The sequence below is a fragment of the Equus przewalskii genome, chromosome 32 (assembly GCF_037783145.1).
Source record: "Equus przewalskii isolate Varuska chromosome 32, EquPr2, whole genome shotgun sequence".
NCBI classification, from domain to species: Eukaryota; Metazoa; Chordata; class Mammalia; order Perissodactyla; family Equidae; genus Equus; species Equus przewalskii.
Window position 1 is genome coordinate 9407637 of NC_091862.1, and position 17843 is coordinate 9425479.

General features: G+C 42.3%; 1 protein-coding gene across 12 annotated transcripts in view; it reads right to left on the bottom strand.

Moving 5' to 3' along the window:
* SYTL3 (synaptotagmin like 3) overlaps positions 1–17843 on the bottom strand; it is an 86258-nt gene that overhangs the window by 46067 nt on the left and 22348 nt on the right. For all 12 annotated transcript variants that reach the window (XM_070602853.1, XM_070602851.1, XM_008524936.2 and 9 more), the window contains one exon: positions 12236–12300. In XM_070602853.1, coding sequence (XP_070458954.1) covers positions 12236–12300 — 65 coding nt within the window. The remainder of the gene's footprint in view (positions 1–12235; positions 12301–17843) is intronic.

Here is a 17843-nt window from a genome sequence, read left to right on the forward strand (position 1 = left end):
ACTGGCCCAGGTTTGTGGAGGACCTAGGACAACAGTGTATAAACTGCTTATCAGCATCCTTAGATTTTCTCTTAAAATTCAATATGGGTTTTAGGAGTTATCTATCCTAAAGATTCTGCGTATTAATCCCTTATCAGATATGTGATTTGCAAATATTTTCTCCCCTTCTGTGGGTTGCCTTTTTACTCTGCTGATAGTGTCCTTTGATGCGCTGAAGTTTTTCATTTTGACGAAGTCCAATTTGCCCATTTTTTCTTTTGCTGCCTGTGCCTTTGGTGTCATATCTAAGAAATCATTGTCAAAGCCAATGTCACCTTCCCTCCTATGTTTTCTTCTAAGAGTTTTATAGTTTTAGGTCTTATTTTTGGGTCTTTGGTTCCTTTTGAGTTAATTTTTGTAAATGGTGTTAGGTAAGGAGGCAACTTCTTTCTTTCACATTGGATATCCAGTTTTCCCAGCACCTTTTATTGAAAAGACTGTCCTTTCCCCATTGAATGACATTGGTACCCTTGTCAAAAATCATCTAACCATATATGCACAAGATTTTTTCTGGGCTCTCTATTCTCATCCATGGGTCCAAATGTCCATCCTTGTGCCAGTGACACACTGTTTGGATTACTATAGCTTTGTAGTAAGTTTTGAAATCAGGAAGTATGAGTCTTAGAGCTCTCCTCTTCTTTTTCAAGAAACAAGCAAAATAACTCAATTCAAAAACGGGCAAAGGACTTGAATAGATATTTCTCCAAAGAAGATATACAAATGGCCAATAAGCAGATGAAAAGATGTTTGACACCATTAGTCATTAGGAAAATGCAAATCAAAGCCACAATGACATGGCCACATGGAAAACAGTATGGAGGTTCCTCAAAAAATTGAAAATAGAACTACCATATGATCCAGCCATCCCAGGGAGGCTCCTTTCACATCTAAAGGAGGTGAAATTACTATCTCAAAGAGACATCTGCACTTCTGTGTTCATTGCAGCATTATTCACAGTAGCCAAGACATGGAAACAACCCAAGTGTCCATTGACAGATGAATGAATAAGGAAAATATGGTAGATCTATACAATGGAATATTAGTCAGCCATAAAAAGAAGGAAATCCTGCCATTTGCAACAACATGGATGGATCCTGAAGGCATTAGGCTAAGCGAAATAAGTTAGCCAGAGAAAGACAAATACTGTATGACAACATTTATATGTGGAATCTAAAAACATCAAACTCATAGAATCAGAGAGTAGAATGAGGTGGTTGCCAGGGACTAAGGGGTGGGGGAAAGGAGGAGATGCTGGTCAAAGGGCACACACTTTGAGTTATAAGATGAATGAGCTCTGGGGATCTAATGTATAGTCACCATGGCGACCAGAGTCAACGAGACTGTATTGTATACTTGAAAGTTGCTCTGAGTAGAGCGTGAAGCTCTCACCATAACCACAACAAAATGGTAATTACGTGAGGGGAAGGATGTGTTAACAAACCTTACTGTGGTAAACATTTCACAAAATGTACGTGTATCAAATCATCAAACAAAAAATCCATAGCCAGAAGTGAGTAAATGTCAGGCTTGTAGACAGCCAATAAATACTGACTGAATGACTGAAAAAAAACCCACAATGAGATATCACTTCATGCCCATTAGGATGGCTGTTATCAAAAAAACAGAAAACAGCAAGTGCTAGCATGAATGTGAAGAAATTGGAACCCTTGTGAATTGCTGGTTGGAACGCAACATGAGGCAACTTCTATGGAAAAATGGCATGGTAATTCCTGAAAAGTTTCAACAGAGAATTGCCATTTGATCGCGCAATTCCACTTCTAGGTATAAACACAAAAGAATTGAAAGTAGGAACTTAGATATGTGCACGTTGATGTTCATATGAGTGGTATTATTTACAATAGCCAAAAGGTGGAAGCAAGCCAAGTGTCCATTTATAACGAATGAATAAACAAAATGTGGTGTATATATATATACAACGGAATATCACTCAGTATTAAAAATGGAATGAAATTCTGACACATGCTACGACCTGGAGGAAACTTGAAGGCATGCTAATTGAAACAAGAAAGACACCAAAGGACAAATATATTACGATTCCATTTGTATGAGGTACCTACCTAGAGGACTCAAAATTATGGAGACAGAAAGTAGAACGATGGCTGTCAGAGGATGGGGTGGGGGAACGGGGAGCTGTTTTTTAATGGGTCTAGAGTTTCCGTTTCGGAAGATGAAAAAGTTCTGGAGATGGATGGCAGCGATGGTTGTAGACCAGTGTGAATATTCTTAAAACTACTGGACTGTACACTTAAAAATGGTTATAATGGTAAATTTATATTATGTATATTTTACCACACAGCGATAAGATGAACATGGAGTTCTCAAACTCAAAATGATTTCTTATTTGATTTAAGAATACATGTGTCTGGTCTTTTAAAAAATGTATTCGTATAAAGAGCTGGTTTAACATCCAATTGTCAAGATATCCCTGGAAACTGCCCTAATCGGTACTTTGGTCTAAACATACGAATTCTCAATTCGAAATCCTATTCGGTTCAATGATTTCCCCTTGGTTCCTCGATCTGTTCATTTAAGTAGGAAAAATAATGATGATCATCAAAACATTGTTGTATTTGATCTGCTGATCATCTAGAGCAGAGGTCAGCAAAAAGTCAGGCAGAGAATTTTAGACTTGGTCAGCCGTACAATCTCTGTTGCAGCTATGTACTCAACCACTGTATTGCAAAAGTGGCCACAGACACCAGTGAGCATGATTGTGTTCCAATAAAGCTTTATTTACAAAAACAGGTGGTGGGCCATATTTGTCCTGCATGCTAAATAGTTGGCGAACCCCCAATGGAGGAGGGAGTGTGAGGTGAAATAAAATATTGACTATCCTCATACCTAGCCTACTTAATCGTGGTTCCCCACTATGCCAAAAGCAATGGCTCAAAACCCAAAAGAAGCAAGTGGATAGTGAGGTAGCCATGACAATCCAGGGCCAAAGATGTAGGCTGCCTAAGACAGCCTCATCATCAAAGGGTGGTGGACAGGGCACGGAAGACGGTGGAGAGGTGGAGATAAGAAATGGTTCTGGTAGGGACTCTGGAGCTCAGAAGGCCTCAGGGAACCCCCAATCTCTTGGTGAGAGAGTTGAGATACAAAAACTATAAATCTGGGTTGAATTGGTGTCTTCAAAGCACCTTGGCCAGTCTAAGCAATTCAATTTTTGAGTTGCCACTGTGAACAAAGCCAAAGGCATCACGAGATCAAAGATGACAAAACTCAAGAATCTGCCTCTGGAAGAGTGTTACCTAGAAACACAAGAGGGAAACAAACGCTTTGAAGGTCAAGGTACTCCTTCACTGCATTAATCCTAAGCTCTGACTTGACAGTCTCTGTTCTAACCAGGTGGAACAGACCCGTCTAAAAATCTCTTAGGGACGCAACAAGCTGGGAAATCACTTCCAGGGTGCACACTCCCTTCTGCAGGTTTGTGTTCACTTTGTCTTTCCTTTCAAGGAGAGTAGCGAGGAGAAAATATTCAGCAGAGTGAAATGCCATATTTTCTTTAAAATAAGACAAAAGCATATACAAAAATTTTATATGTGGGAAATAAACGTGATTTCATAAGGATGCTCTGTCACAAAAGCAAGCACTAGGCACTCGATTTGTAACTTACAGAAAGCGTTACTGATTTGTAACTGACAGAAAGCTTTACTGCACCCTCCTTGTAGACTCATGAATTGGGGGTGGGAGGTCTTTACTGAGCCATAACCAGAGAGGCGATCAAGTCCCTACATCCTTACTGGGTATCTACTTCTTTTAGTTCATGAGCCTGAGTCTTTCAAGCCCACGCAGCCAGGCGGATGGTGTCCTGATAGCCCTGTCATCAGAGGGACTACAGAATAAAACTCTGAAAAAGTCACGGGAAGAACTAAATTACATTTACTAGTGGGAGGGGGTGATAAAAGTTTTTTTACTTCATAATTATTAGACATCGTATTGTCCTTATATATATATATAATGGATCATTGAGACCATTATCAGAGGCTGTGGTACGGTGCTGCCTTCTTAAATTATTTTATTTCCCCAGTTACTAACAATAGAGTAACAATCACAGCCGATTGTTTATATATTACATTTAACCATTTTTAAACTTAAAAAAGTATTAGTATTAGGGCCAGCCTGGTGGCATAGCGGTTGAGTTTGCACGTTCCATTTCCACAGCCCAGGGTTTGCTAGTGCGGATCCCCGGCGTGGACCTACACTCCACTTAACAAGCCATGTTGTGGAGGCATCCCACATAAAATAGAGGAAGATGGGCACGGATGTTAGCCCAGGGCCAGTCTTCCTCAGCAGAAAGAGGAGGATTGGCAGCAGATGTTAGCTCAGAGCTAATCTTCCTCACACACACAAAAAAGTATTAGTATTAAAAGTATTAGTACTGCCATCTTTCTGCTTTTAAGCTTTAATACCAAGCAATAAAACGCTACAGCTGGGGGGGCGGGGGGAGTAAAATATATGGATTTACAATAAGGAGCCAGAAGAGGGCAGTATCTTTATATGCTTAGCAGATGCCAAAAGAGTAAGTGAAAATCAGTTTTCAGTTTCAGTTTTCTAGTTATTAGTGATGTAGAAAATTTCCATCATAACGGTTTATTAAATTTGCTGCTTCACCAGTGGCTCTCAAACTTAAAGTGCACAAAAAGAATTATTTGGGGACTTAAATATACACTCTTGGGCCCACCCTGGTCCCACTGAATCAGGAATGTTGAATTTGAAATAGTTCACAGCTGATTCTCGAGCAGGGGTCTTAGAAGACACAGGAAAAACCCCTGTGCAGAGACTGTGCAATAGCTGAGGGTGGAGGGGCGGGAGGCGACAATGCCAGAACGGCTGGGGAGCTCTCCAAAGACACTCTCTGAAGGTCTGTGCGATCATCTGATGCACCACAGAGGAGCCCCAACTATGGCATATGAGGAAATATTTTAAGACAACAAAACTAAATGTTGAATTATAAAATCTTAGATTAAAAAAAAGCCAGCATGTAATCAGAAAAAAAAACCTTTTTTTCTTTTTGGAGGAAGATTAGCCCTGAGCTAACATTTGTTGCCAATCCTCCTCTTTTTGCTGAGGAAGACTGGCCCTGGGCTAACATCCGTGCCCATCTTCCTCTACTTTGTACATGGGACACCTGCCACAGCATGACTTGACAAGCAGTGCACAGGTCCACACCCAGGAGCCAAACCCGTGAACCTGGAGCCATTGAAGTGGAAGGTGTAAATTTAACTGCTGCACGACTGGGCCAGTCCCAGAAAAAAAAAAAAAACTTTTAAAGAAAGCAAAATATTTAAAATACTTTTTGTACCATCTTCCTGCAAAAGGAAGACTTGGGGTTCATTTTTCTTATTTTTAAGTCTTTCCAATGGTTGGAAAATTAGCAGAACGAACTGTCACAATTGATATCTATTATTCTTCATTGGATTATTACTGATACCTTGTCTGCTTTCAAGGAAATTTGGGGAGTATTTATCTTAAATAGCACGTATCCAATAGGACCATTAAAATAGAGATAAGTAAAAGCGATAAAAAGAAAATTGATGACAGAGGGCAGAACGATTCCTGGAATTCCTTTGACTGGACATTAAATTTAGCCTAGGTTTCTGGATGCCAAAAATGAAAAGACTATAAATTTTCATTTTTAGGTGCTTACTCCACGCTGGGCACTGACAACCGACACTGCTACATCTCCCAACAGCTAGATCCTTACATCCTTCATTCACTTACTCATTCATTTACTCACAGCTCCTACCCTCAATTTAAAATCTGGTTAGGACAGATCTGCCAAGAGTTGCAGGTGAAGGGAGCAGCATTCATGTGGGACCTCTGTGGGCCAAGCCCCTGGAGCCCAGGGCTGGGGGACAAGGTGAGCGGTGCCCCGAGGCTGTGTCAATCAAGGGTCCTGGGTTACAAACCAATGGGAGAGGGACCAGTAATGGAACTGATGGTGTGGGAAGATTGGTGATTGGGAGAAAAAAATAAAATTATATCAGGCAGCCTGATATATTGTGGAATTAAAAGTAAATAAAACCATAAAAACGAGAAGAAAAATGTGGATTTCTAAGCAATTGTAGGATAAGGAAGGAGTTTCTAAGCATAAGGAGCAAAGAAAGAAATTATACAGGAAAAGGTAAATTTGACCACAAGTAAGAAAAAAGTCTGGATGTCAAAAAAAGTAAAGAGATGTGTGTAAATAACAGGGCTAACAACCTTAACCTATGGAGAACATCCACAGACGGTCAAAAGGTGGAAAAAATGCAATCTCATTAGTAATTAGACGAATTCAGATTAAAACAAGAAATCATTTTGGATACCAATGTGGTTTTACCAAACTGACAAAGTTGTTTTGTTTGTTTGTTTTTAAGGATAATTCCTCCTGGTGAGGAGGGCACATCCTTTCTGGAGGCAATGTACCTAATCTTTCATCTTGTCCTTCCGTTTCTAGAAACATTCAGAGATGTGCCCAAGATGTATCTACAAGGATGTTCATTGAACTTTTATTTATTTTAATAAAACTATAAATTCCCGAAAATGTAACAGCAAAACTAGAAGTTCCCCAACTATACAACACAGAGATTTGGTTAAATAAATGATGTCACGTTCCAGTGACAGAATGAGATGCAGTTATTAGACATCATATAGGCAATGATGTTTAAGGATATGGAAATACGTTCTTTGTAAATTATTATGTGAAAGAATATCAGTTTAAAACCATATATACAATGTTATCCCAATTGTGTAAACATTTTAGTTTGACTCACATAAAATTACCTCTATTCAATCACTTTTTTACCTAAAAACATCAATTTCTTATGGTTTAATCTAAATACTTTTTAAAATGTGTGTGTATATATAGTTACATGTGTGTGTATATATGTGTCTGTGTAAGTATTCCATATGCAGAACAGGGTCATGAATATGTATGCATATGTATATATTCACATACATACACATACACATGTATACATGTACACTCACAGAGACACATATATTCACCAAAGAACAAAAAAGATATACACTGAAATGTTAACAATAGTTCTCAGGGTGAGGTCACTGTATTTTCAACATTACATGTTAGGCTTTTCTTTATTTTTCAATTTTTAAATGAATATATATTACTTTTACATTCAGAGCAAAATCGGTAATATAATTTGAAATCATGTTTCAAGTGACAGGACTTAATGGGGGCCAGAGTGTGGCAAGAGGGTGACCCGCCTACCCTGCCAGGGTCATGTAGATGAGCACACATATCCCAGAGGGTAATTTGGCAAAACAAATCAAAGGCTTTCAAGTATTCACTCATCAACCAGTCATTCTTCTTCTAAGAATCTATCCAAAGGAAATCAACAGAGATGCCAAGATACCCGTGCAGGATGTTCATCATAGAGTTATCTGTAATATGCAAACTTGAACACAATGATACTCCCCCTGACAAGAGGGAACAGGATGTGTAAACAGTAGTGCATCCATCTGACATATTTTATGCAGTTGTCAATATATGCTGGAAAAAATCTTAATAGCATAAGGAAATGTTCGTGCTAAGTCGAATTTTAAAAGTTAGATAAAAACCTATACCTAGTCTGATCACAAATATGTTTAAAAAATTGATGTTTGTATGCACACACACATATGCACAGCATCGTCTAGAAGGAAGACCGGAAATATGCATGTGTGTAATGAACGGTACGTTTGCCAAGTGATGGGATTTTTATTGCCTTCTGTATACTGTCCTGTGTTTCCCAAATATTCTGCAATGAGTATGCGTTACTTCTATCATCAGAAAATAAATAAATTATTTTAAAAGAGGAAATAAGTCTCCCTTTTCATGAATGGAGGATGGAATACGGGGGAGGCAGGTGGAGTGATGGGGACCAGCCGGGAACTGCTGCACTGGATGGTGCAGGGAAGGGCAAGCGGAAGACTCAAGAGACTGGGGAGGCAGCAATGTCAGGATTTGCGGACTGACTGGCTGGGGGCATGAGGAAGAGAGAGGAGGCAGGCATGATGCTCCGGTTTGTGGGTTGGAGAAGGAAGACAGGACGTGGTAGCCAGCCTCCTGATGGTCCCCAGTGATGCTTGCCTCCCGACGTTCACATCCATGTGTGTGGTCCCTCCCACCCTGAACAGAGCTGACTTGTGTGACCGTAGGATATAGCAGAAGTGGTAGGGTGCGACTTCTGAAGCTAGGCCATAAAAGATATTGATAGAGACAGAAAGTAGAAAGAAAGTTACTAGGGCCTTTGAGGAGGGGAGGGAAGGGGCGATTGTGGGATGACGAAAAAATTCTGGAGATGGATGATGGCGATGGTTGCACAACCATGTGGATGTACTTAATGCCGTTGAACTGTACACTTAAAAATGGCTAAAATGGGGCCAGCCCTGGTGACCTAGTGGTTAAGTTGGGCACACTCCACTAAAAAAAAAAGAGGAAGATTGGTATGGATGTTAGCTCAGGGCGAATCTTCCTCAGCAAAGAAAAAGAATTGCTAAAATGGTGAATTTTATGTCATGTATATTTTACCAGAATAAAAAGTGTTTTTAACATAAAAAAGTATTGCAAGCCTCTGCCTTTGTCTCTCTTGGATCACGTGCCCTGGGGACAGCCAGCCACCATGTTGTGAGGACACTCAAGCAGCCCTGGGGAGGGGTCCAGGTGTGGAGGAACTCAGGCCTATTGTCAACAGCAGCACTGACTGGCCAGGCAGGTGCGTGTGAGCCCCCAAGAAAAGAGATCCTCCAGCCCCAGGCAGGCCTCCAGTTGACGATAGAAAACATATAAAATAATTTTGTTAATTGCTTAAATCCACTAAGTTTTCGGGGAATTTGTTATCCAGTAATACATAACTAATCCATAGAAAGAGATATAGATTTGAGCCATCTCATGCCCTTTCACGGTTTAAACCACCATCTCATTTTTCTAGCTTCTACTTAGTATGTAGAAGGCTGGAAAGTACCGCGTTCACACCGTTACAACAAAAACACTAGATAATACGCAGAATCACAATTTTTCTCAAACACATCAGAGAGCCCAGGTTGCAGCTGGCTCCCTATTAGGGCCCAGCCGGGGGTGCTAGAGAGAGACCAGGAGTCAGGCGCCAGGGGAGGGTCTTGCCTCTTCCTGCTCGCCTGCTGGTCCTGCTGGCACGCACACAGCAGGCCCGGGGTGGCCCTGGGAGGTGTCTGCTTCCTGTAGTCACTACCACCTATGTCCCCTCAGGGTTCCCTTTTTGCCTTTTCGGTCCCCCAATAATACCCATTTAACCAGTTCCCTAAATTAAATTCCCTTTGTTGAAATCTCCACGTGGTTTGTTTTCCTAACTGGCCCTGAGCTGATACAGCACATGAACTCAATTCAACTCATCAATGATTGTGCCAGGTTCTCGTTAGGGGCACAGACACAAGTGACTTGGGGATCCCACTCGTCCAGATAAACCTTCATCATCTGACCCTTGTTCACCTTTCCTGACTTGCCTACCAACCTTCACTCCACCTGTGGTCCAGCCACAAGACTACCTGTAACCTCACCCCCACCCCAACCTGGCATTTTTCTCGATCTCTGCATGCTTTTTGAGCCTGACTGGACTGAAATCGGACAATAAGAAAATGAGACCCCTCAGCATTTGAGGAAGCATCACAGAGAAGGAAGGAATTTGTTTTCTTTTTCGTTCGTTTATTTGTTTTATGCCTTGAGAGAAACGGCAAGAGAAAAGAACGAATTATGCTGAGGCTGACTCACTTTCATTTTCTAATTTCTTTTTTCTTACTGATGTTTTCATTTTTGGGGAAAGTCACAGACAAGAAAGAGAAACCCAGGAGGTCAGTGTCATTTCTTTCCTACTCCATCCAGCTCAAGCAGGCCACTGTGATAACCTGCTTTATCTACTCAGAAGAGGAAGAAGGAAAAGACGACGAGATGGGAATGCGTGTGCTTGTGCACACACACGCGTGCACACGCACATGTGTGTTCGGGCCTGCGAATTAATTTCCCTAACTGAAATAATAATGCTAAAACTTCCAGCAATGTATAGAAACAACTCCAGGAGATGCCTTCATGGAGGTGGTGTTGAGAAAGAACAGAAATTTCACCCCCTACAGTCTTATTGTTTATCAACTAGGAACAGAAGTGAAAAAATGAGACGCTGATCTACCACCTGACAAAGACCCCAGGCCCCCAAGGAAAAAGCATTTTCAAGAAACGAAATAAATGGGGCTAGCCCGGTGGAGCAGCAGTTAAGTGCGCACATTCTGCTTCAGTGGCCCAGGGTTCGTCGGTTTGGATCCCAGGTGCGAACACGGCACCACTTGGCACACCATGCTGTGGCAGGCATCCCACATATAAAGTAGAGGAACGTGGGCATGGATGTGAGCTCAGGGCCTGTCTTCCTCAGCAAAAAGAGGAGGATTGGCTTAGGGCTAATCTTCCTCAAAAGAAAAAAGAAAGAAACTAAATAAAGTAATAAAACTTAGAGAAAGACCCCGTGCTGCCCTGCTTACCTAGAGTACACACTAAGTGGGGATGATAGCCCCCAAAGCTGGTACTTGGAGGATGAAAAAATCATAGATTTTACAATAGTTTGTGGCATGCTCCAAAAGGCATACGCAATGTATCTGGGATATTAAGCTTTCATGGATGGGTAGTATTTAGGAAAAAAATGTTAACAAGGCTGTTTGGGGACAGGAGAGAGGGCGATAATGAACAGAGTGTTGCGAAACGCAGGCCCAGATGAAGTCACGTACACTGGCTGCATTATTCTGCTTGAGCACTCCCATTAGTATTCCATTTCCCTCCAGATTTCTAATAAACTCAGCAGAAATATCACTTTTTCTTGAGTAAGAGGGTCAGGAAAATAATCCAGTGGAGAATCTAAGGCTGACCCAACAAGGACCTCCGTTGACAGTGCCTTTTATAAAAGCTGCGTGACAACCCTCAAAACAATGGCTTCCTTTACTTGTCAACACATTTTTGGTCGAGGCCGAATAGCTTATTTCTTTACCTCAAACCATCACTTTTTCCAAAAAAAAAAAAAAGTTTCCAGCCACTCTATTCCCTCTGGGTCAGTCTAGGCTTCCTGGCGTGCAGTCCTCACTGTCACACATCACAGAGCAGGGTGCCACCCACGCTACAGCTACGGACAGATGGGAAGCTCAGAGCATGCTGCCTCCACTTTATTTTGATGACACATGTGTGCCCTTGTCTGATAAGGTGTTCTCTTGTCTGTACAGCTCACATCCTCTGACACGGCACTTTTGTACCCAAAGCACACTCAGTTCACTCCTTTCAAGTCCTGGCTACCGATTACTGTCACATCAACTTTGCAGATACTGCCTAAGACCTTCATGGTACAGGGGCCAAATACACACCTCCATTCATATGATCACGACATGCGCTCACGTCATAATCATCAACATCCGCTAAACTCTAGTGCTGTTCACACGCTGTGGTCTTCAGTGCTCCGTTCGATCATTTTGATAAGGATCATAAGCGAGGTTTTGTGCTTGGTGCTGTAAGGGACTAACAAGACTTTAAAAGCCCCGTTGCTGCTTGTGGAAAGAGGAGGGCAGAAACGATCATATAATAGAAGGCACTTTCGACAATTCTGGAAGAGACGTACAAAACAGAGCTGCTGGTGTTTTGAGGGAGGGAAACTTCGCTCCCAGAAACAGGATGTCAGGGAAACTTCCAGGCCAACCGGCAGAGTTCAGCAGGTAGAAATGCGTGTGGAGGGGGCCGGCCCCATGGCCGAGTGGTTAAGTTCACGTGCTCTGCTTCAGCGGCCCAGGGTTTCGCCAGTTCAGATCCTGGGTGCAGACATGGCCCCGCTCATCAGGCCATGCTGAGGCAGCGTCTCACATGCCACAACTGGAAGGACCCACAACTAAAAATATACAACTATGTATGGCGGGGGGGGTGCCTTGGGGAGAAAAAGGAAAAATAATATCTTAAAAAAAAAAAAAAAGAGTTGGGTGTAGAGGGAGGTACCACAAGCTAAGATTGTGAACGGCTTGCGTGGAGGGGCAGAGGCAGGAAAGTGTAAACGAGTGGAACGGGAGGATGGCAGACACAGGCCTGTCTGCCACACCCTGCACAGTTGTTATATCCAGAAGTCTTAACACCAACTGTTTTTAAACTGGGAATATATTATTTTACTTTAGCAAAAAATTTAAGATCATTTACCTTCAGTTGGAAATTTCTTGGCTCGTTCCTCAAAGAACCACTCTCCAGTTTTTATTTTCATGTTTCTGAAAAACAAGCAGAAAGGAAGCCTCAGACCGAGATGTGGATGGCGCTGTATTTGGCTCAGGAGAGTTAGGTAGATAACATCACAAAATAATCGTTTTGCAAGGAAATTCAGAGTGCAAATTTCTGGCCCAACCACTAACCTTACAGATCTCCCATAGAGGTGAAGTGATTTGACTAGTTAGCAGCAAAACAGGAGTCTCTGATTGGGTAAATTTTACCCAATATGTAACATGTACATGTACTGTATACACATTAACACATGCGTGTGCCCAATACACATGAAGTGCTTAATGTTTTCTGAATAAATATACAAGGAGAAACAAAATTGCCATCAAAATGATCAATCTATCATGTTTATGGTGGGAAGCAACGGCATGAAGGAGAATGGACAAAAAATTCAATGCCATCTATTTGGCTAAGCAGGAGATCACCCTCAGGTTAGGTTAAGGTTAGTCGGTGTTAACCACAGCGTTTACCAAGAGCCGACAGAGAAGATTCGCCTGGGAAGTTCCCGGGAGGAGATGAAGTCGGGGCTATGGGATCAATGTGCTTGCGGAAATCTGGGGACCTGGTCCGAGTGGACCACTTGAGAGACAGAGGAAAGGACCTCTTCTTGGCCAGCTGGTCTTGTAACCACAGGACCAGTTTAAACTGACCCCATCTTATTAAGAACAGAATGTTGAAGTGGTTCTTCAGGGGCAGCGAACCAAAACTGCAAGTCGTGTAGCTGGAGCAGGCGCAGAGCAGAAAATCTTGACCTGAAATATCACCTGCAACCAAAGATTCCCCGCCCGCATGGAGCCAAAAGGAGTAGGGCATGACCAGAACTCAAAAGACCCTTTCCGAAAGTGAGGGGTCGGTCGTCCAGGAAGATCCAGCGTTGAAGCCCCTTTCTAACCCTTACCATAAATGATCTAGTTGGAGTCCTGCCCACTGAAACTTGTCCTCATCCCAGTCTGCCCTCCCTAATCCCTTACATTCTACCCCAAACCTGGACTGGGGAGAGAGATTTGAGAGCCTTGCCTCACCTCCTGTCTCCTTGCTGGTTGACTCACAATATAGCCTTTTCTTCTCTCAAAAGCTGGTGCTAGGTGCTGGCCTGGTGGCATAGCAGTTAAGTTTGAGCACTCCACTTCGGCAGCCTGGGGTTCACAAGTTCAGATCCTGGGTGTAGACCCAGTACCGCTCATCAAGCCAGGCTGAGGTGGCATCCCACATAGCAGAATTAGAAGGATCTACAATTAGAAGATACAACTATGCACTTGGGGCTTCAGGGCGAAGAAGAAGAAGAAGAAAGAAAAGATTGGCAACAGATGTTAGCTCAGGGCCAATCTTTAAAAAAAAAAAAGAAAAATTACCCAAAGAAGTTCCCCAGGAGGTTATTTTAGGCTATACACCAACTCAAATGGACTTTTTTACTTAGTGCTTCCAAATGCTGTTAATGTAAACAAATTCACAAATATGTGCCAATCCACTTGTTTTTTACAGAAATATCCTGTCTTTTTGTATGGAGTTCTAGTAGTTGTCAGAAGACATCAGCCCACTTCTTCCCCCAGTTAGAAACTATTATATTCTCTGATTAGTATGTGAATGATTATTCCCAAGGCTTAGGGACTAGAACAAGTAAAACATACACAGAGCATTTGTAAATTCTGATAACAGAGTTTTGATAATCAGTCACTACCATTCAGAGCCAAAAGTACATAACATGTTCAACTGTGATATGTGTCTAGAGAGACAGGCAAAAGTTTGCGTCCATGAAATCAGCAACTCAAAGATCTAACCTACAGAATGGCACACTTCAAGGAGCACAACGTCAGCATCTCAGCAGTTTTCCCCTCGGGCGCTTGAAGGCGAGCCGAGGAGCAAAGACCAGGGGAAACGTGGAGAGAGTCACAGCGGGGTTGAGAACTCGCTCTCCTTTGAAGTGCGACACCTGCCAACTTGTCTGTTTCTCAGGATGCCTCCTCCATCCTTACAAGCAGGACAAGGTGTGACCATTAGATGAGGAGAGTACAAGAGCAAAATCAAACGTGGAAACAAGAAGGCCTCCATCAGTAAAGGAAATTCGCTTCCTGGGGGTTTTTCTGGTGGTGGTGACCATCTCAGTTAATCCACTCTCTCGCCCTCACCAGCTGTTACTCTTGTGACCAAAAGCATTCATATATGAGACAGGAACTGGGGATGGCCAAGCCCTCAGACTGGAAAAGAGATCAGAGCCGATTCAGCAGCGAATCAAACCACGACCCTCTCCACGGTCAGCTGAGCTAGCCCGGCACAGGCCACCACCGGGAAGCAAACACACACACAGCGACACATCCACGGAAAATGAAAACCAGCCAAGGGGAGGGAGGAGAGGAAGGTGAAAAAGCCTGTGTAAATCGACATTCTATGACAAGGCCTCCACGAGCCCCGGTTTCAGAACCCACACAAGAAGGAGATAAATTAAAATACTAGTCACCTAGCGCCAGCCGTCTACAGTAACCATGGAATCATCTAATTAAATCCCAAGTGATTACAGTAGTCCCCCTTTATCCAAGGTTTCACTTTACAGTTTGTCACACAAGGTCAACCACAGACAAAAATATCAAATGGAAAATTCCAGAAATAAGCAATTCATAAGTTTTGAGTTGCACGCTGTTCTGAGTACCGTGATGAAATCACGCACCATCCCGCTTCCTTCCGCCGAGGATGTCGCTCATCCTTTGGTCCAGCGGATCCACGCTGTAGACACTGCCCACTCATCAGTCACTTAGCAGCTCTCTTGGTTATCAAATCAACCACTGCAGTGTCCCAGTGCTCGTGTTCTGGTAACCCTTATTTTACTTAAGAATGGCCCCAAAGCAGACTTTATTATTAGTTATCGTTGTTAACCTCACTGTGCCTAGTTTATGAATTAAACTTTATTATAGGTATGTACGCGTAGGAAAAAACAGGATATATAGAGTTTGGTACCCTTTGGGGTTCAGGCATCCACCGGGGGTCCTGGAACGCATCCCCTGCAGATAAGGGGACCACAGTACTTGTGACGTTCAAGCAGGAGCTTATTTAGCACAGACAGGTTTGGACACAAAGTCGCAGGTCTCTTGGGCTTATCCGTGATTAAAGAATGGAAGGATAAAAATACCACAGTCCTAAACCATATGCCGACCAGCACTTCTTGCATTTGAGGCTTTTTCCTTGGAAAACTAGATTTGAGCTGGCTATCCATAAGTATTTCGTACAGAATCAGCCATTTCATAAGCAATCATTCTCTAATATGTTTTTTATTTATTTTTTTTTATTGAGTTAATGATAGGTTACAATCTTGTGAAATTTCAGTTGTATGTTATTGTCGGTCAGTCATGTTGTAGGTGCACCATTTCACCCTTTGTACCCACCCCCTACCCCACCTTTCCCCTGGTAGCCACTAATCTGTTCTCTTTGTCCACATGTTTAAATTCCTCATATGAGTGGAGTCATATAGAGATTGTCCTTCTCTGTCTGGCTTATTTCACTTATCATAATTCCCTCAAGGTCCATCCATGTTGTTGCAAATGGGACAATTTTGTTCTTTTTTATGTCTGAGTAGTATTCCATTGTATATATATATACGTCATTTTCTTTATCCAATCATCTGTTGATGGGCACGTAGGTTGCTTCCATGTCTTGGCGATTGTAAATAATGCTGCAATGAACATGGAGGTGCATGGGACTTTTGGAATTGCTGATTTCAGGTTCTTTGGATAGATACCCAGTAGTGGGATAGCTGGATCGTATGGTAGTTCTATTTTTAATTTTTTGAGGAATCTCCATACTGTTTTCCATAGTGGCTGCACCACTTTGCATTCCCACCAGCAGTGTATGAGGGTTCCTTTTTCTCCACAACCTCTCCAACATTTGTTACTATTTGTTTTAGTTATTTTTGTCATTCTAATGGGTGTAAGGTGATATCTTAGTGTAGTTTTGATTTGCATTTCCCTGATGCACAGCAATGTAATACTTTTTTTTTTAATAGTTTTTTTTTGAGGAAGATTAGCCCTGAGCTAACATCTACTGCCAATCCTCCTCTTTTTGCTGAGGAAGACTGGCCCTGAGCTAACGTCCATGCCCATCTTCCTCTACTTTATATGTGGGACGCCTACCACAGCATGGCTTGACAAGTGGTGCCATGTCCACACCCAGGAACCGCACCGGCAAACCCCAGGCCGCTGAAGCAGAACATGCACACTTAACCGCTGCGCCCCGGGATGGGCCCCCTAATGCTATTCATAAGGGCTGGCTGTGTACATCAACCCCAAGTTTTACAAAGAGGACCATTTATCACTCTTATTGTCTAAGACAGAGGTGAGCAGATCTTGCAGCGGCCTCACCTGCAGTGTCTCTGCCCTTTTTATGGCCAACACAGGGTAGCCTGACTCACAGTAACCAAAGTAAGCATTTATTATTTCTGCCCGGATGACTAAATCAGAATTTGGCAATGAAAGCTTCTTGGAACATTTTCTGAGCTCAGCAATAGGTCAATGCTTTTACATTTCTCAGATAGAAAATCATGACTTGCTTCTTCAAAACCTTTTCAATTAATCGATAAATACATCTTGAAAAGCAAAAGCCAAGGGTGGTGGAGAGAGCAGAAGATGCAGAGTCAGGAGACCTGAGTTTGGTGTCTGACCTCCCACTAACTCTGCGTGAGGATCAGTATAATTATAAACGCCAAGCACAGGGTGCATAGATGGCCCTTAATAAACTTCTGGAGGTTCCGGTATCCATTTTCATAACCTTGAACTCTGCTAATGCTGTCATTTCATTAGCAAATGAGAAATAACTGTTGAAAAGCACTTTACAAATTCTAGCATACAAATGTCCAATAATACGATGAATGGAGGACCCTAATAGAAAGATAGCTTGACCTTATTACTGTCAACAAGCAAGGACTCAAACAGCCCTGTTGGAATGCATTTTTGCTTTGCATTCAAATTAATTGCATCTGCAGGTGGCTAAACTGTCACATCCAGGCCTTATGCACCAAGAAAAGTCAGCACGATGTTCCTAGAGCTGCTCAATATATTTCCACCATTCAACAGACAAGAGGTGGAAAATGGGTCTGCAGAGTCAGATTCTCCGAATGCCTAAAGATGCACATCTTCCACACAGATTTGCTCTCCAACCAACGCCATGATGGCAAGGAAGCCTGTGAGAGCCTTGGTAGCTTATCAGACAGACAAACAAGCTGCAAAAACTCCAAATGAAGAAGCCAAATATTGTAAAACTGAGATCAACCTGACTTCTTTGAGCCGGCTCGTCTGACCACTTGGTAATCCCCAGCCAAAACAGTCCCATGCATGCACACAGTTGAACATTTTTTTACATCAAATAATCTTGTAGCTAAGCTGGGTTTTAGTTACAAAGCAAATAGTGAGTTTTTTATACCAGCTCCGTTGATCTGATTTCAACGTTCTTACAGGAAAAAAGACTGATCGTCGTGATTAAATTCTAAGTAACCAGGAGAGGAGTCAGACAATCAAGATGAAGATAAAGACAGGATTTTATCAAGCTGCTACCA